The 16,889-nt window shown below is 42.6% G+C and overlaps 1 protein-coding gene across 1 annotated transcript in view; it reads left to right on the forward strand.

Moving 5' to 3' along the window:
* Positions 1–3,508: 3,508 nt before the first annotated feature.
* The window catches only part of LOC143338220 (transmembrane protein 132C-like), a 144,465-nt gene continuing 131,084 nt past the window's right edge, over positions 3,509–16,889 (forward strand). Inside the window, exons 1-2 of the mRNA XM_076758464.1 lie at positions 3,509–4,026; positions 4,476–4,676. Of these exons, the coding sequence (XP_076614579.1) occupies positions 4,610–4,676 (67 nt within the window). The 5' untranslated portion in view covers positions 3,509–4,026; positions 4,476–4,609. The remainder of the gene's footprint in view (positions 4,027–4,475; positions 4,677–16,889) is intronic.

The raw sequence follows: 16,889 nt of genomic DNA on the forward strand, positions 1-16,889 counted from the left end.
GGAGCAAAGGGTGAACACCAGGCACATAGCGCCCAGAGACTGCCTGCTGTTTGATAAGATGATTTCTAATGGGTTTTTAGAGCTTATCCACTAAAAACAGCTGCTGGCTGCAGCCAAAAAAAAAAAAACTGTGCTGAACCAAAACAGAAAAATTGCAGGCCAGAAAACCAAAACAATGACTTAAAAGGCCACACAGAGCTGAGGGAAACTTACAGCAGAGTCGGGTGATGATTCTCTGTGGGTTTGTCACGACGAGCAGCATCTTTCCCGTACACACATTCACTCGATGCATAGCTTTTCTAAAAATATTGATAATAGCTGCTTTAAATCCATCCAAGATCCATTTGAAGGAAGCATGACACTTATGTCATTAAAGACTAAAATGGCATTATAGTGGCTCAGTGAAGCGATCTTTTGTTGATATAATGCACCATGTTAGGCAGTTTTCCTGCAGGCATGTATCCATTACAAATGCAAAACAGTATATGAAAGAGAGGGAAGAAAACACATGAATCTCAGACTGTGACTGTGTGTGTGTGGATGAATTGGCTGGCGTGAAACGCAGACACTGTCCGTAATAGTCATGCCTCATTGGTGAACCTGGAACCACGTCATGGCTTGACCCCTGTTTCCACACGTGACTCTACTGTTGGATAGTCAGTTACGATGTAAAGTGGTTAAGCTGCCCTGCTGTCATTTATTTAAGGGAGGACAGAGAGATTTCCAATATGTGACAGTCAGCTCGTTCTATAAACTTCTCACTATACTTTGCAAGCCGAGCGGCTGCCAACAAGCGTGCAGCTGTAACAACGTGTCCCAGAACGAAAGCAGGAGACGCTCAGAGCGAACAAGCGACATCCCATGAGACTGTGCTCACCAGGAGGTAGACGGCAGTTCAGATTTCACAGCCGGGATGTGTGTCTGTGCAGGGTCACGCCGAGCCTTTCCGCTCCTCTAACACTGCCATCAGATAATCTGTTTTAAGTCTATTTTTGCCTCCTTCATCAGTAGCTTGTTAAACTCTCACTGTGGGAGCTACTAAAGGAAGAATTTGGTAAAGGATAATAAATGAAAACTAACTAAATAACTAGCTAATTACGTGGAACAGGCTACAGAATCACTTCTCTCCTGTGAAATACACCAGAGCTTCTCAGAGGTATGCGCAATACTGGATGTTATGTCTGAACTGGACAAACAGTGACTCAAGAACGACTTGCATGAACGAAATTAGTAAAAAGGAAAAAAACACTGGGTAAGAAACACAAAGGAGAGAAAGTTTGATGATATGCTCCTTCACCGTAGCACAAGACAGACATTTCACATTTTGCATTTCAGGCACGCAGCTAATGTTCTCATCAGTGGAACTTATACTGACTGCAATAAACTTAAATTCTTAGATCACAGCATTACGAGGAGCCAGAGAGGACTGTAAAGGTCGCAGCCATGGCGTACTCAGAATATTTCTGTGACTGTAAAAAGAATGAGAGGAGCTTTGTGAGAAGGAATTAGAAGTAAAGGGGGGGGGAAAGGCGTTCTTAAGCTAATTAAAGTGGGCAGAAGCAGAGGTGATATCCTGATGAGAGGCTGATGCAAGAAACCACTTAGAGAAATGTGTTTTCGAGCTGGCAACTCTGTTTTGATGGCTGATGTTTTAACGTGACCACCTTTTGTCATGCACAGCTCTGCAAAGCATTCATTTAGCATTATTTAGACATCGGCTTTTATATAATAACATGCTGTGTTCCACACACGTCCTGGGTTCCATAAATAACCTGCAGGAAACCTAATAATTATGTGCTTGGATTTTCAGCTTGAGTGAAATGTGACAGGCCAAGATCCAAATAGCATTTGAAGTCAGCTCTGTATATAAACCAGCAACAATAAAATGCACAATCCATATTTATGTCAACTACGCGAGTCGGCTATGAGAAGCCTCCTCGAGTGCCGTCATTTCAGAGGGAAATTCAGAAAAGAAAAAAAATTCCCCTTTTACATCTCATTCAGTTGGAATGGCGCTACTGGTGGAGTAGAAAGCAGGAAGTAGAGGAGACGATAAAGGAGGGAGCTCCTCTCTTCCAAACCCACAGGGTCCCTCCACTTCTCTGCTGATGGCTTGTAATTGGTGTTTAGCACTGTTGCAGAGAGGCCATCAGCTGCAGGGTGGCTCCTCTGGCAGCCTTTCAACGTGTCACTGGTTTGTGTGTGCCATTATGGCTTGTTCATTCTTCTCATGAGGAAGAGACAGCATGTAAACTGGCAGCTTGGGTCTTTCACCCAGAGGGGCAGAGAGGAAGCAAGACCACCAACAGCTGTGGCCCCATTGTTCTTTAAAGGCAAGGGATGGATGGATGGATATTTAGCCAGGCATGGGTGGCATAATGGAAGATGCTCTCGAGCAGCTTTATGGAATGTGTAGGATCTGCTGTTTTTGGAGCTTGACTCATACTAGAGATAAAAGTCAGGACATTTCAGCCTCATTTGCATCACTTCTAGCAATTACTCATACAATCTGTCTCTTGTGAGTCCCCCAGCTTTATGGAAGAGCAATACTAAATTGCTGGAGTACCCTTTTAGTATTGTAACTCTGCTACTGCCATATGTTGCTCCTCTTGAGATTTCTAAATTTTTTAGATTTTTTGGCTAATTTCTGTGAATCTCTTGAACTATATAAAGAAACGTGACGGAGACAATGTGACCTAGTTTGCATTTACTTTGCACTTGAGATGCTTACTCTGTTAGTCTGCACCAGCACAGCAGAAACACAGTGTTATACAGTGATCACTGCGGGCTGCAGCTCTGCAAACACTATTGTTCTTATTGCATCTTGGTGCCACTTAAGGAGTGCCTGCTGCTTTATGTATATCACCGTGTTCAGCCTGCAGTTGTGCTGAGGAAAATATTTATGCAGCACCTCCCCATGTCTGACTCATGAGTCACGAAGCTCGCTGAGGGCAGCCGCTTGCAGTCAGAGGTGCTCCGTTAGGGGGCACTGTTGGTTCTCTTGAACGACCCACGGCACAACAGGTTGCACTGCTCCACTCCTATCCTCACTGGCTGGGCACTAATGATCCATCCAGGTTATGGGGAGTGGTAAAATAAAAGTCTGTTGCGTGCTGTTTTGTGTCATTGTTAACCACTTTAACCTGAGTTTAGAGCCGTTTTGTCGAGAGAATCTGCCTTTGGCTTCATTAGATTTCTACTTTGTGGATTGTGGACTGCGCAAATGACAGGGACCTCCAACCTTCTGCTTATGTTTATTTTAAATAGTGTTAAAACAATGCTGCTAAAATGCCTTCTGTATACCCCCCCTGCAAATCTGCAGTGTTCGGTTTCTTCTGTCTGAATTATCTTCCCCGTAGAGTCTCAGTCTTATTGTCATTTTGACCATCCAACCGAAAAATATGTAATTAATCATATTCCATCATGAGATGTGGAGCCCCTTTCTAATTTTGTCGTCAACTTTCTTTTTTTCCCAACGGCTTTGGGACTAAAAAAAAAAAAAAAAAGCGCAATCCCCATGTGATATGAGCCTGGAATTGGATGGCACAATACTTGCTGACGTGACGCCCGCAAACCCCTCTAATTTGCCGATCCAGCCCGTAGTGCGCGTCCCATTCCCCCCCTCAGTTTGTGCACCAGCGCTCTCCGGTCCACAGCCACAGGGCGCAGAGCGGCAGCAGCTCAGGATCCGCTCCGCCGCCGCCGCTGTGCCGTGCACGCGTCTTCATCGCGCGGAAAGTTGGAGGACTATTTTCCCAGACGTCGCATATACTTCGGTGTCACTGGCTGCATCCAGGTAATTTTGGAGCGCTGCAAACCCTGCAGTCTATGAGAAAGAAGAAGAAAACAAAATAGCCTCGCGTGTCATGAGATCTGTCAGGGAAACAGAGGTTGTTGAGGACTTTTGTCGCTCTTGTCGCTCGTGAAATTACCGCAGCCCGAGAAGAAGACACGGGTGCATTTTTAATGTCACATGTCAGTGCTGGATGAGACCGCGGCGCCGTATCCTGTTCAATAAGAGAAATGGTAAGAAGCACCGAAACAAACCATCACTGCATCAATTTCACTCTCACTCTTATTCACATTCAGCGACGTTTACGCTGCTTCTTCTTGCCCTGTGGTTGTTTGACAAGTGTCTGTTTTTCACAGACCAGAGAGAGAGAAAGAGACGAATAATAAATCCTTGACAGATTTGTCAAATATGAAACATCCCGGGTGCTGTGGGGGTGATTGGTGACAGACGCTTTGGTTTCACACCTGTTTTATCCCCAGCAATTATCAGTTCAAGCAACATGTGAGGAATCAGCAACAAATAAGCATGCGGCAAGTTGATTGACTGCGCGTTAGAGGTGCATCAAAGGGAGCAAAAGCGACAAATGTGGACTTCTCTTTCTCCTTCTGTTGGACCAAAGTGTAGCCTGTGAGTGTGTTTGTGGGGGGTGACACTGACCGTGCGTTCATGTCTGTGATGGCAGGTGGTGTCGCACGGAATACAACTGCTTTGCTTTAAATGGAGAACTGCTCAGAGGGGATAAATTGCGTGCAAAGTTGTGCGGCTTTCTGCTGAGGGAGTTCATCCAGCGGCTTCCCCATCCACCCCGAATAAAACATGAGTCCACAGCGAGACATGGGGCCGCTCCGGTGCGTCTCACTCACCGCGCTTCTCCTGTGCACAGGTAAGACCCCCGAGAAACCCGGCTTCATGCGGCTATGTATGCAAATGAAGGGTCACATAATAAGAGCCACCGTAAATGCATCTACATTTATTGAGGGGTTTTATTCAGTGTTGAGCATTTAATTAAATGCTAATTATTTCCTTTCAGCCACGAGGACATATGTGATTTATGAGACATATAATTAGCTGTAAGCTGCTGTGACAGAATACAAAATGACTTGTAATATTAACATGAATGAACTGTGACAGTCGCCTCCAGAGTGTGTGGGTTTTGGGTGTTGTAGCAGCAACTTAAATGGGATGCAGTGTGTGAGCATGGCACTGCAGAGCACCAGGAATAACAACAGGCTGCAGACACCCCCCTCCCCCCCCAAAGAGAAATGCATCTTTGCGCTAACTTGGAGCAGTTTCTGCACTTGGACAAAAAAAAAAAAAACTTGTGTGTGGGTGAATGTGTTTTTAAGCGCGTGTCATTATGTTTTGGTGCGCTCAAGTGTATATATATTTGCATGTGAGAGGGAGGATGTTTTTTTGGCGGGGTGTTATGCGTGTTTTTGCGAGTTGTGTGGGCTTGTGGTGACCTGTGATATGTAGGGAAAAACTAAATCATGTGTTTTCATCCTCTGTGTTTACCTGCCAATCAAAGGCGTATGTAAAACACCCTGTCTCACTCAGCTATGACGACCAGAAGACAGATCTCAGGATGATGGATGTGTGAATTTATAGGAAATGACTTATTTTATTTCTGGAGTTTTGTCCATCCTTCCATTTGGCTATGATTTCATGGCAATGCTTTATAATACAGTGACAGATTTACCGTGCAAGTTAGTACAATAAAATATTTGAAAACAAGATTATGGGAAACAAAGGAGTAACAGTTGGGCATTTTGGAGGAAAAGAGAAATAAATCATACTCTTAAGTGTTTTTGAATAATAATAATTAATAGAGTATAATTATCAATTTCTCTAAAGTGGCCAGTTGTTACTCCATAGTCTTGCTTTCTTCCCCTGAACCTCCATTTAAGTAGCAGTAAGAATTCGTATCTTATTGCTACTTAATTCATCCAACACAGTTACACTGTAAATCAGATTATAATGTGTTCTCATTTCATTCTAAAATCTCATTGCTGAGATCTGGGAATGTGGCAGCTTTGCTAAACCAGTCCAATAGCAACAAGAGCAGTCTGATTGTTTGACAGATTGAAAACAAAACAGTTTAGCCATCTTATCTAAAGCGTATTTCGCTTGCTTGGGTGGGTATAGGAGGCAAAAACTACAAATATAACAAGCGGCAGCATACAGGATTCTTTACTGTTAGCCTGACAATCCCCCCCAACTGATGTAACATTTTGGTTTTTGCATGGATTAAACTAATACAACGTCTCAATAAGTGAGCTTTAGATGTGCTGGTGGGTGGATTTCTGTCACCTTTGGAAAGAACCAGGCTGTTTCCTCATGTTTCCAGCCTTTAAGTTAAGTTCTCCTGTCTGTGACTTCACATTTGACAGACAGCTGTAAGAGATATCAAGCTTCTCATGTAACTCTTGGCAAGAAAACGACTGACTTCCCAAGCTATTTCTCTAAGTACGTGCAATGGAGTGAATGTAAATCATTATTACCCACTTGTCCTTATGTGGAAGTGAAAAGAGAGGTGAATATTGAAATTATTACCCAATCTTGCCACTGTGAATGTCACTTAGATTCAGAAGAGCTAAACTCCTTGTTCAAACTGCAAGTAGTTGTGGATGCAGCACAGTGGACAGTTGCAATTTTGGGTAGATGCACCTTAGTTTTAACTTTCAAGTAAATGATTTGATTGAGGAAAAAATTCAGGCTCTTTTCAGCAAGTGAAAGCCACTCCACAAACATAGAGGTAGGCCAAAGATTGATCCACATCTTGCTGGTTCTGGCCTGCCTCTTAATGTTTGTAGGTGAAAGTGGAGAGGAGGGAAAAAGACACATGCCATCCTGTCAGTCAACCCAACCCCCGGTGTGCAGCATCTCAGAGGATATTATAACTCTCCAGCCATCTGATTGCTTCCACCGAGAGGTTCTAGGTTGTCTCCATGAGACACACGCGCTGACAAGCACACACTGCACAGGATACCTACACACACACACACACACACACATACTGTCAGACTGGCCATCAGGACACTTTGGAAATGCTCCATATAGCCTGGCTTGCTATAGCATGTGATACAGGCAGGGTTTTTTTTTTTTTTTTTTTAAAGCAGACAGATAGGAGGCTTGTCATCTCTTAGTCAGAGTGAAAAAGTTTCAGCAGTGAAAAATTGCGTAGTTACCACTTCACAGTAAGAAAACCTTGTAAAAGTTGCAGAAGTTGTTGCTTACTTTATGTACTTTATCAATACTGCACCGAACAGAAGGATCCTTCATGTAATTAAATCATATTGAATGGCAGATGGAATACAACAAAGACACGTATCTATCTATAGATAGCTATCATTATCTTAACTGCATAGTCTTCATGACTTGTTCAAAAAGTACTTGAATGCGTGGCTTAAAGGGCTCTGTGCTAAACAAGAGTGGGAGGTTTCCCACTCAGTTTGCCTGCTCTTTTGTATCTGTGTGGGCCTGGCCAGAGTGGATTGGGATGGAAAGTTGAAAAGTTACAAAACCAAAAATGCATTTTGCCTTAATTTAATAATAGCTCTCTTGGTATGTCTTTCTCTCTCTCTCTCTCTCTCTCTCTCTCTCTCTCTCTCTCTCATACACACATACACAGGAGCCTAACTAGAATCATAGTTGCCACAGGCGTTCAGGCTGTCTGACGGAGAATCTGTGAACCACAAGCGCGTCCTCAGCAGAAACACGACTGTGTATATGACTTTGCAAGCAGGTTATTATCACCTGTATTTCCGTTTACTGTAAGGCCGTGACCTTTAGTGACTGTAGTAATTAGCACGGGACCAAGGGGAGGAAGTCAGGTGACGAAATATAAAGAGCAAGACAGTGGACATATGGAGGAGGGTGGTTTGGATGGACGGGCTGAACAAACACAGGAGACGTGTTTGTGTGCAACATTAAGATACTTATTTTAACCCATGATCTTCTCCTAAAATTAACAAAGCCATTTTGCCTCCTTAAGACAAAACCTGAATGCGAAACACCCGTGTTATAAACAGTGGAAAGCTGATATATTTGGTGGGTGATTTTTGAATTAAAGAGTTAATGAGCCCCATTAGCAAGTTCCACATGAGCCCCCAGAGGATCAGCCCTGCCTACTGTAGCTCGGTAAGCTTTCATGCTGTTTCCACAATTTCTTCCATCATAGCTTTTAGTCAGTTCAGCTTTATTATTGGGTGTCATGATCTTGCTGTTTGAGGCCGTTAAGTGTCTTTTGCAGTCTCAGTCTGTCTGGCTCTAATAAACCAAGTAAATGAATTGTTCATGTTAACCTTTTCAGTTGCGCTCTTTGTTATTCTGATGATTTTTCTTTCACCTGACAGGTAATGCTTGTAAAGGCATGGCTCCCTTGCTTCAGTTTGAATGTTTTCCATATAAATATTTCATCATTTTTAAAATCACAGTCAGCAGACTCATGCTGAAGCAGATTAAAAGCATCAAACAGGTCAGAGGAGCAGATCAGACCTGTTTTTCAAAATAACACATTACCAATTTTTTATTAATTACCTTTGCAACGACAGCTGCCATCTGTACCCTTTTTAGATTTCGCCGGACTGAAGTCGTTGTGTGGACTGTTGAGTTGCCACAGTGAGTGTTTAACAATTCTACTTACGAAACAGGCGACAAACTGGAGACTTAAAACAGATTATCCAATGCCAATGTTAGGAGAGAGAAATAGCCCAGAGTGACCCTGCACACACATTAAGGCTGTGAAATCTAAACTGGCGTCTGCCTCCTGGAGAGCAAAGTCTCATGGGATATTTCTTGTTGGCTCTGAGCATGATTTCGTTTAATGCAGGGAGGAGGCTGGCAGGCCTGCGTTGTTCTGGGTAGCGATTCTGCTAAGAGAAAAAGAAGAAGCCTGAGAATAAGCTGACTTGGTATAAAGCTCCCATGAAAAAAATTCTCCCTTTCTCTTGTTTTTTTTTTTTCATTCTTGTTTTCTCCTTAAATGGGCGCGAAGGCATTTCTATGGGCTGTAATGTTCATTACCATTAAACAAGCACCAGGATACTTGTTACTGGAGGCCTCGCAAAAACCCCGCAGAACAAAGTGTTTGACTTTTCAGAGGCAAAGTCAAATTTTATCACCCTGAAAAGAACACAGCATTTAGTCTGTCAAGCAACATCCCTGTAGACAAATGCACATTAATAATAATTTGCCAAATCCAGTGCAAAAATGTGCTGTTGTTGAATTAGATGCTGTATTGTAGAGTGATATATGAAGCCTGGCTTGCCCAGTATGGCACTGTGCTTTACACAAGGCTCCAGAGAGCAACAGAAGGAAATGCTGCACCAGGGAGCCATATGTCACATTATATAGGTCATAACACAGAGACACAGTCAAAGGTCGTGTAAAGAACTGCATGGAGTAAAATCTGTATTACAAACTCCACGTGCTGTGGTCTGAATTTGATATAATTAGAAATTGAACCGAGCCACGAGTGGCTCTAACAGATGTATATGACAGCCTTATTAGCTTGAAGGAAGCTTGTCTGGCCAGTTTAATAATAGAGTCGTAGCATACTGTTGTACTTTGTTTCTTTGATGTGTTACATTCTGAGTCAGACTATTTGACAATTTGACAAATAACAGTGTTGAGGCTCCTGTAAAATATCCCTGTGGGAACCCAGTGAAGCATGAGCTCAACACTGGTTAACCAAAGTATTGCTACTTACTGTACATGCTCTCCTTAATTTAAGATTGTCCATAATTTACTGTAATATGAATAATTTCTAACCTCTTTTCCTGAGGAGCTCCACTTACATTTCAGCTCATGCTTACAAGACTTAACATTTTGAAACTGTTTAAAGCTGCATTTTATTTATTTTTTTTTATTTGTTTGGCGGCTACTTGGGGGCACAGGAACAAGCTGTAAAAACAACATTGACATATTCAACATATATTTAGCACAACAGACATGTAAGCAAACAGTTGCCTAATTACAGCAGATAGACAACAACATTAGCATTCATTTGGAGACATATTTGTGTCCACCTGGTGAAGTCTAACGTTCTTTTTTGCTCTGTTTTGGTCTCCACCAACCCCTGATGAATATCTGGGTTTTTAGCATGCTAGCTCTTTTGCAGATGCAGATTTGAGTGAGAACTTTTTGCTTCCATAATGGAAGAATGCCATTTCCTTCCAGCTGTGATACAGCTATTAACCCTCTTAACTGATATTTTTCAGACTGTGAGAGTGGACTATTTTAGCACTTTTAGCACTATTTGAGCACTTGCACTGTGGTTTCTTGTCCCTGCAGACATTTGGAGTCTCCACAGCCATAACCTTTCAAAGTTAATGACAGTGTAGCTGAGTAAATACAACAGGATACGGCAGAAGAACCTGACGGTGAGAGATGATTGGTTACACTCATCCCACCTTGTTCATTAGTTAAAGTTCAGTTTTGGTCCATTTAGCTGCAGTAATTGTTGTGCTTTAGTTGTGCGTAATCCTTTGCTTCATTCTTCTCAGTATTTCATTTATGAATGTCGTTTCTAGGGGAAGGAGTTGGGTTGAAATTGCTGTCTCCCTTGTCAACTGAGGGCTCATGTAAAAAAGCTTACCATGGCAACTGTTGAAGTACAGTATTGCCACTGATGAGGGAGGAAAAATCTCAATATTTGATGTAATATGAGCAATATTTTAGTTTATTGCATCATCCTTAAATCTTTATGTTAGAAGAGACCAAAAGTGAAATATTAATGAGTTGAATTCAAACACAGACACACAGCGGATGAGTTGTGCCTGGATGACCCAGATCTTCTTGACACTAGAAACCTTTTTGGCAAATTTTAATTGATTCAGTGGATCTGAGGTGATTTTTGCCCTCTGCTGATGCACCTGGCACACCTTATGTTTCTTGGAGAAACGCTCTGAGCATCCAAAGTTCAAATAAAAGCAGGAACACAGCTCATACCTCCAAGGCTTTTTCATTTCCATAATTTGATCCAACCAGAAGTGGGCCTTTTGTTGTGTTATGTCTGTGGCAAAGACAGAACATTTTGGGAAAGGTGGTTGTTTCATCAGCAGAGAATGTCATAACAGCATCCGTCTAGGAGAGATGTAACTGAAATGGATGTTTGCTTTTTTTCCCCTTAGTTAGCTAATGGCATTAGCTAACGGCATTAGCTAATGGCATCACCGGTGCAAGCTAAGTGATTGACAGGAACTGACTCTGATGTTGCGCAGTGATTGTACTGTACAAGGACGGTCCTGCACTTCTCTGTGTGTGAAATTCAAACCCTAAGATTAATGGCGCACCTTGGGTCGAGCATGATCCCTTGCTCAGTTTTGTTTTCCAATAGCGAATATTACACAGATTATTGATGACGACTGAAAAAAGCCAGGCAGGTCAGGGGCTGCTCAGCTCGAATGAAAATACTGAGGCATACATTGAGTTAAACCTGAGAATTCAGAAAGGCATCGGCTTTAGACAGCATGACAAATGAGGGGATTTTACTCCTTTAACTATTTCTGCAGTCATAGGACATGGTCATTTACTTTCCCAGAAATCCTTAGGATGTAATCCACTGAGGGAAAAGAAATGCAAAAAGTGCCTTTCTTTCCCCACAGGTTTTTGCTTTACTAATAGGATCAAAGACGGAAAGGATGAAAAGGAGAATAATCAATATATGATGGCATTAAGATGAAACATTGCCCTGCTTTCCTACTTCACTCCAAGTGCTCGGAGGACTGGGAATACAGCGTGCCTAACCGTGGCTGGCGCATGAAGATCCGTGCCGATGCACCCCGACACACATAATCACACACAAATGCACGTGCGCAGCATCACTAAGGCTTTTGTGACACATTGTAGCTGCACTGTAAACACACACACACACACTCACACACACAAGCACACACACACAGAGGCACACACAGACTCATCTGCTTGGGCAAACAACTTCACAGCCACCCAACTGGGAAAGGATCACACTCTGCGGGAGGTCTGGAGACAATTAGCATAACTAACAGAACACTCAGAGCACAGAAGGCAATGGAAATGAACCTACACAATCAGAGCAGAGAAAGACTGTTAAAAGCATTTTTTGCCACTACCGTTTGAAAGATTGACAGAGAGAGACCGTATTTTTCTCGCATCACCAGCTTGGGTCCCATTGGACATTGGAGGTACAGTGCGTGTTCTCCTCTGTTGCCTGGGGCCTCAGCGCCCTGCTGAGATGGCCTCGCGCCGCATCGCTTTATGGAAGCGTAGAGCAGAGAAGTATTGCAACAAGTTTTCAGAGAGAGCCAATAACGCTTTTCTTTTCTCGTGTTTCTGAAGGGAGTTGTATCATTTTGTGTTAGCTTGTGTGTGTGGACGCTGCAGGTACCGAGGTAGAGATGATGACAGTGGTGATGAGAGAGTTTTCTGGTATCAGCGTTCTCTGCTCAGGTCAGAACAGGACGATATTGCCTGAGTTTGTTTTTTTTTTCCAGGCATGATTGATAACAGGGGAAATGGCCCCAATGGGCGACACTGTCTTGAAGTCTTTTTCTGTTTCTGTAGGTGTCCACGGCCACAGTGTGCCACTTTTCTCTGTCTGTCTGTCCCTCTGTCTGCCTGTATGTCTCTTATCTGTCTCATTATTGCCTGGTGATTGATTTACCATCCGGTTCATCAGATGTTAAGAGATGAGAAAACAGCCACTCAGAAAAATTTAGCTTCGCACCACAACAGCAAAAGAAAAAAAAAAAAAAAAACCTCCATATACAGACAGCCAAATTTTAATTTCAAACTTGATAGACACTTCGGAATTGAAACCTGAGGGAAAACTATTCCACACCTTTAGGAATGTGGTTCCCAAACCTAGACTCAATTCCCTTACCAATTTTCAGCAACACTGCCTCAAGAGAGGTAAACATTGCTGAGAGCTCCAGCCAATAAAAAAATGTATTAGCAATAGGACTTCCATCTTCCAAAAACCTATATCCGTATAAGTGTTAATACTTTGATGCAGTAAGCCAAGTGAGGCTCAGAACACTTCAACCATAGTGATAAATAGATTAGAATAGCCTTGGCACTTAAAAAAAAGGGGGAAATAAAGTGTAGTATTTGCTTGAGATTATCAGAAATGTGCATTTGTGCATGTAACTTCTGATAGGTGATGCCAGCTAAAGCACTGGCAGCTTGCATTCGGTATGTTAATGTGCTAACTATTCACACAGTTGCTTAAACAGTATATATCTCTATGTAGGAGCAGGCTGCAGGGCCAGACACAGTTTCATATAGGACCAAAGTTTTGTGGATTGCTTTTCAGCGGCTGCATGTACGTATGGTTTACTTGGCTGGGTGATACATTGGCAAGGAGAATGAGACAGATATTGATCGATCTGCGGGCTTCAGGCCAGACCTGAGCCCAAAATTGTGAGCAGCCTTAATAAATTGTTATTGGTCAATTTCTAGTTAACATTAAATGTGCTGATGGCCAGTTGGTAGGCTCTATTAGGTCAGAAAATTGTAATCTGTGCAGCAGTGGAACAGATGTCATCACGGAATGAGAAAAATCTGTGTTTGAGCGTCAACAGTTGTGTGTGTGCGTGTGTGCGCGTTAGCAGTGGTGACATAGAAAATGTCAGCTTCTTAATTTTGGCGTGGCCTGCCAAAAAAAAAAAAAAAAAATAGATTCACAATAATCAGAAAGGTGGATCCTGACATATGGTCCGTCTCCACTGTCATCCTGTTCTCTCCTCATCCTCCACATCTTTCCCTCCGTCCCCACCCACCATCCTCCCCCTCATCTTCACCTCCTCATCATCTTTCATCTCCCCCTCATATCTCCAACAGTAAATGAAGAAGGAGACCCTCCTCATTTAGCCTACTATTTTATTTCCTTTTCTCACATCTTCCAGTTTCTTCCATCAAAGAGCGGAGCTGAATATGCAAATAGAAAAACATTATGAGGAAATTGAAGAGAAAGATTAACAGCAACATTTTTCTGGTACCTTTTTCTCAAAAGGAAATAAAATCTAGGAATGGTTGAATATTACAAGCAAAAAAAGCTGGTTCATATAAGCATATCCTTCCAATGTTTTATGTGACATAGAATTCACTTTCTTGCTGGGGTTGGATGAGAAGATCAGTACCGCTCTTTAAATGTAAAGCTATCACCAGCAGTTAGCTTAGCTTAGCATCAAGACGGGACACAGGGGAAACAGCTCAACGACTCTGACCAATGCTAACAAAGTAGGACTACCAGCACATCTGAAGCTCAAAAGCTTTTTTTTTTTTTAACCAAAGTGTAAAAATGACAAGCTGTGGTTTTTCTTGATCACGTGAGGTGACCAGCAGAGACATCAGGCATGTGTGGTGTTAATTAGTGCTGATTTCATTACCTTCAGACAGAGCGAGGCCAGCAGGTTATCCCTGCTTTCAGTCTTAATGCTAAGCTAAGATAACTGACTGCTGGCTGGAGCTCCATGTTAAATTTACAGACATGAAAGTGGTATTTATCATCTCATCCAACTCTTGACAAGAAAGCAAATAATTTCCTGAAATATCAGCTTCTGAAGTGCAAAACAGAAATTCATTCATTCTTTTCCTCTTTCAAAACTGAGTCCTTTAAAATACCTATAATTACCCACTACTTATATTCCATCCATTAGCAGCCCGGTGCCTGTGCCACCAGTGACCTATTCTTTCATACTCATTGTCCATTGCTGTTATAATGCGTCCACAATATGCTGTAAATAGTCCCCCACATTTTATCACCCTACAACGTGATTCACTTGGCCTCTTCTGGCAGAATGGGCTGACCCATACGTCATGCTTTATTTTTGTAATCCACGGTAAGATCTTTTATCCACTTTCAATTTGTCCACCGCTCTGTCTCCGTGCACTCATTAGTTTTACTCTCCTGCCATCTGTGGCCTTTGCTTCTCTTTAGAATTGAATTACCACAGGTAACCAGACCAACCAACGTGCATTCTCACCAGAATCAATCTGAATAGAAGACCAGCCAATCCACCGCCTGCTCGGCCTGGCTGTGCCGACTCAACCGACAGGCAAAAGTGAAGAGGGCAGAGCTCGTCGTGCCCAGCTCTGATTTTCCCATTTTCTTCCCCATGTGCCTCCAGTGAAGGGCTACTGAGTTATATGTGAAGAGAACAAGATCTCTGCCTCAATTTCTGAGGCTTTTGACTCATCTGGACGCTGTTCCAACATTTGTCAACACGCAGGAGATTTGAAGGCTTTGGCAAGCAGGTCGATCAGATTACCCTAAATATCTGATCACTTATGGACCATAATGTGTATTTTAAGTGCTTTAATCTATGCTCATCACGTGCCTGCACCCTATCCAAGGCAATAGCAGTGAGTTTATGATGTCTCTTATTTAGTCATCCTGTCCCCATTTCCCTCATGAGAAATATACTGTGCTTCTCTGAGCATGCCCAGGGCCAGATCTGGGCCCAGTGCCTCAGTAATGGAGGATAAATCAGGTCTTAAAAGGTCCATATAGGGGGAGCCGAAATGTATCCAAAGCCGAAGGATTTAAACAGCGACACGAAATCCCCTTTGTTTCGCTGTGGGCATGAAGCTGAGTGAGTGAGCCTTGTGTGGGCTCTTGGTACTGGTCTGGGGCCTCATGGGTGCCAGCATTTTCCAGCGGGTAATTGGGCCTCTCTGAGCCAGTGTGTGTGTGTGTGTGTGTGTAATCTGCATGAATACAGTGAGGCCCCTCACTTTCCAAAGCAGGCATGGAAGGACACACGCCACTTTTATTTAAGGTAACTGATGAGGCAGACAGCTGGACTGATGTGGTCCACTCATGTCTCAACACTCAGAGCCCGAGGTGTGATTTCTATCAGCGCTTTCATTTTCCATAGCTTCTCATCCTCTCTGCTTTGCTGCCCATGCAGGTTCACTTGATGGATACCCAGGAGATTCAAAGACTGCTGTTGATTTTTGCTTTCAATAATTTCACATAAGAATAGGTTTGGGGATATATCATCATTTCTGTATAATCTTTGCTGAGCTCCCCCCCATCTTTTAGAGAAATACAAAGCTCAAATTGACTTGACAACCTGCCATTTCTCTAATTGATCGGGGTAGACCAAAATAAATAAATAAATACATAAGCTCAGAAGCCAGAAAATATTGAGGAATCCTGCAATATATTGATGTGCAGTAAACAAGAGCCGGCAGTACAGTATGCTGTTTGTCCTTGTATTGCCTTACAATCTTTGTTCTACATCTCGCATGCAGGGTGCTGGATCAGATAGCTTTTCTCGATGCAGTGACTGCCTGTCCTACACAGTTATCTGCAACAGCAGATGCGCCTTTGTTTAAACCACAACGGTCTGTTAGAAAAGATAGATATCGCTGACTCAAGGTCTGATATTATACATACAGTGCAGGGCGCATTGTTGAGGTTGTTAAAAGTGGCAGGGTTGTTAAAAGGATATCAAGTAGGTCTGGAGTGATTATTTTCATATTTGTTTTTAATTTATTGATTAATTAAGTCTTTAAAATGCTCATCACAGAGCCCAAGGTGATGCTTCAGATTGCTTGTTTTGTCCAACTGACACACCAAAATCCAACAGCATTCAATCTACGATATAAAAAAGAAAAACCTGAAATCTAAGAATGGAATCATCAAATCTGTGGCATTTTTCCTTGATTAATGACTTGCAAATCGTTTTCTGACTAGCAGCATGACTCTAGGGACTCCCACTTTCATCCAGACTGAAATATTTCAACAGCTATTGGTCGGATGAAATTTTGTACAGACATGCATGGTCCCCAGAGGATGCAGCTCTCTGACCTTTATAATCCGGTGATTTCTTCCTGTGAGCGCCAACAGAAGGTCAAAATCTTCACATATCTAGAAAATTATCTCACCATCTACAACATGGATTGTCTTGCACAGCTATTCATGGTTCCCAGACGTATCATCATGACTTTGGTGAACCTCTGATTGATGGCATTAGCATTTTGCTCACAGCAGCACTGCCTCACAGAGCCGCTAGTGTGGTGGTAGACTTGTAGTCTGCATTTATCGATTTACTGACTTATTAAATGTTGTGCTGATTTGTGCTTGATGAATAGTTAAGCACTATTA

The sequence above is a fragment of the Chaetodon auriga genome, chromosome 19, assembly GCF_051107435.1.
Source record: "Chaetodon auriga isolate fChaAug3 chromosome 19, fChaAug3.hap1, whole genome shotgun sequence".
In the NCBI taxonomy this organism is placed as follows: domain Eukaryota; kingdom Metazoa; phylum Chordata; class Actinopteri; order Chaetodontiformes; family Chaetodontidae; genus Chaetodon; species Chaetodon auriga.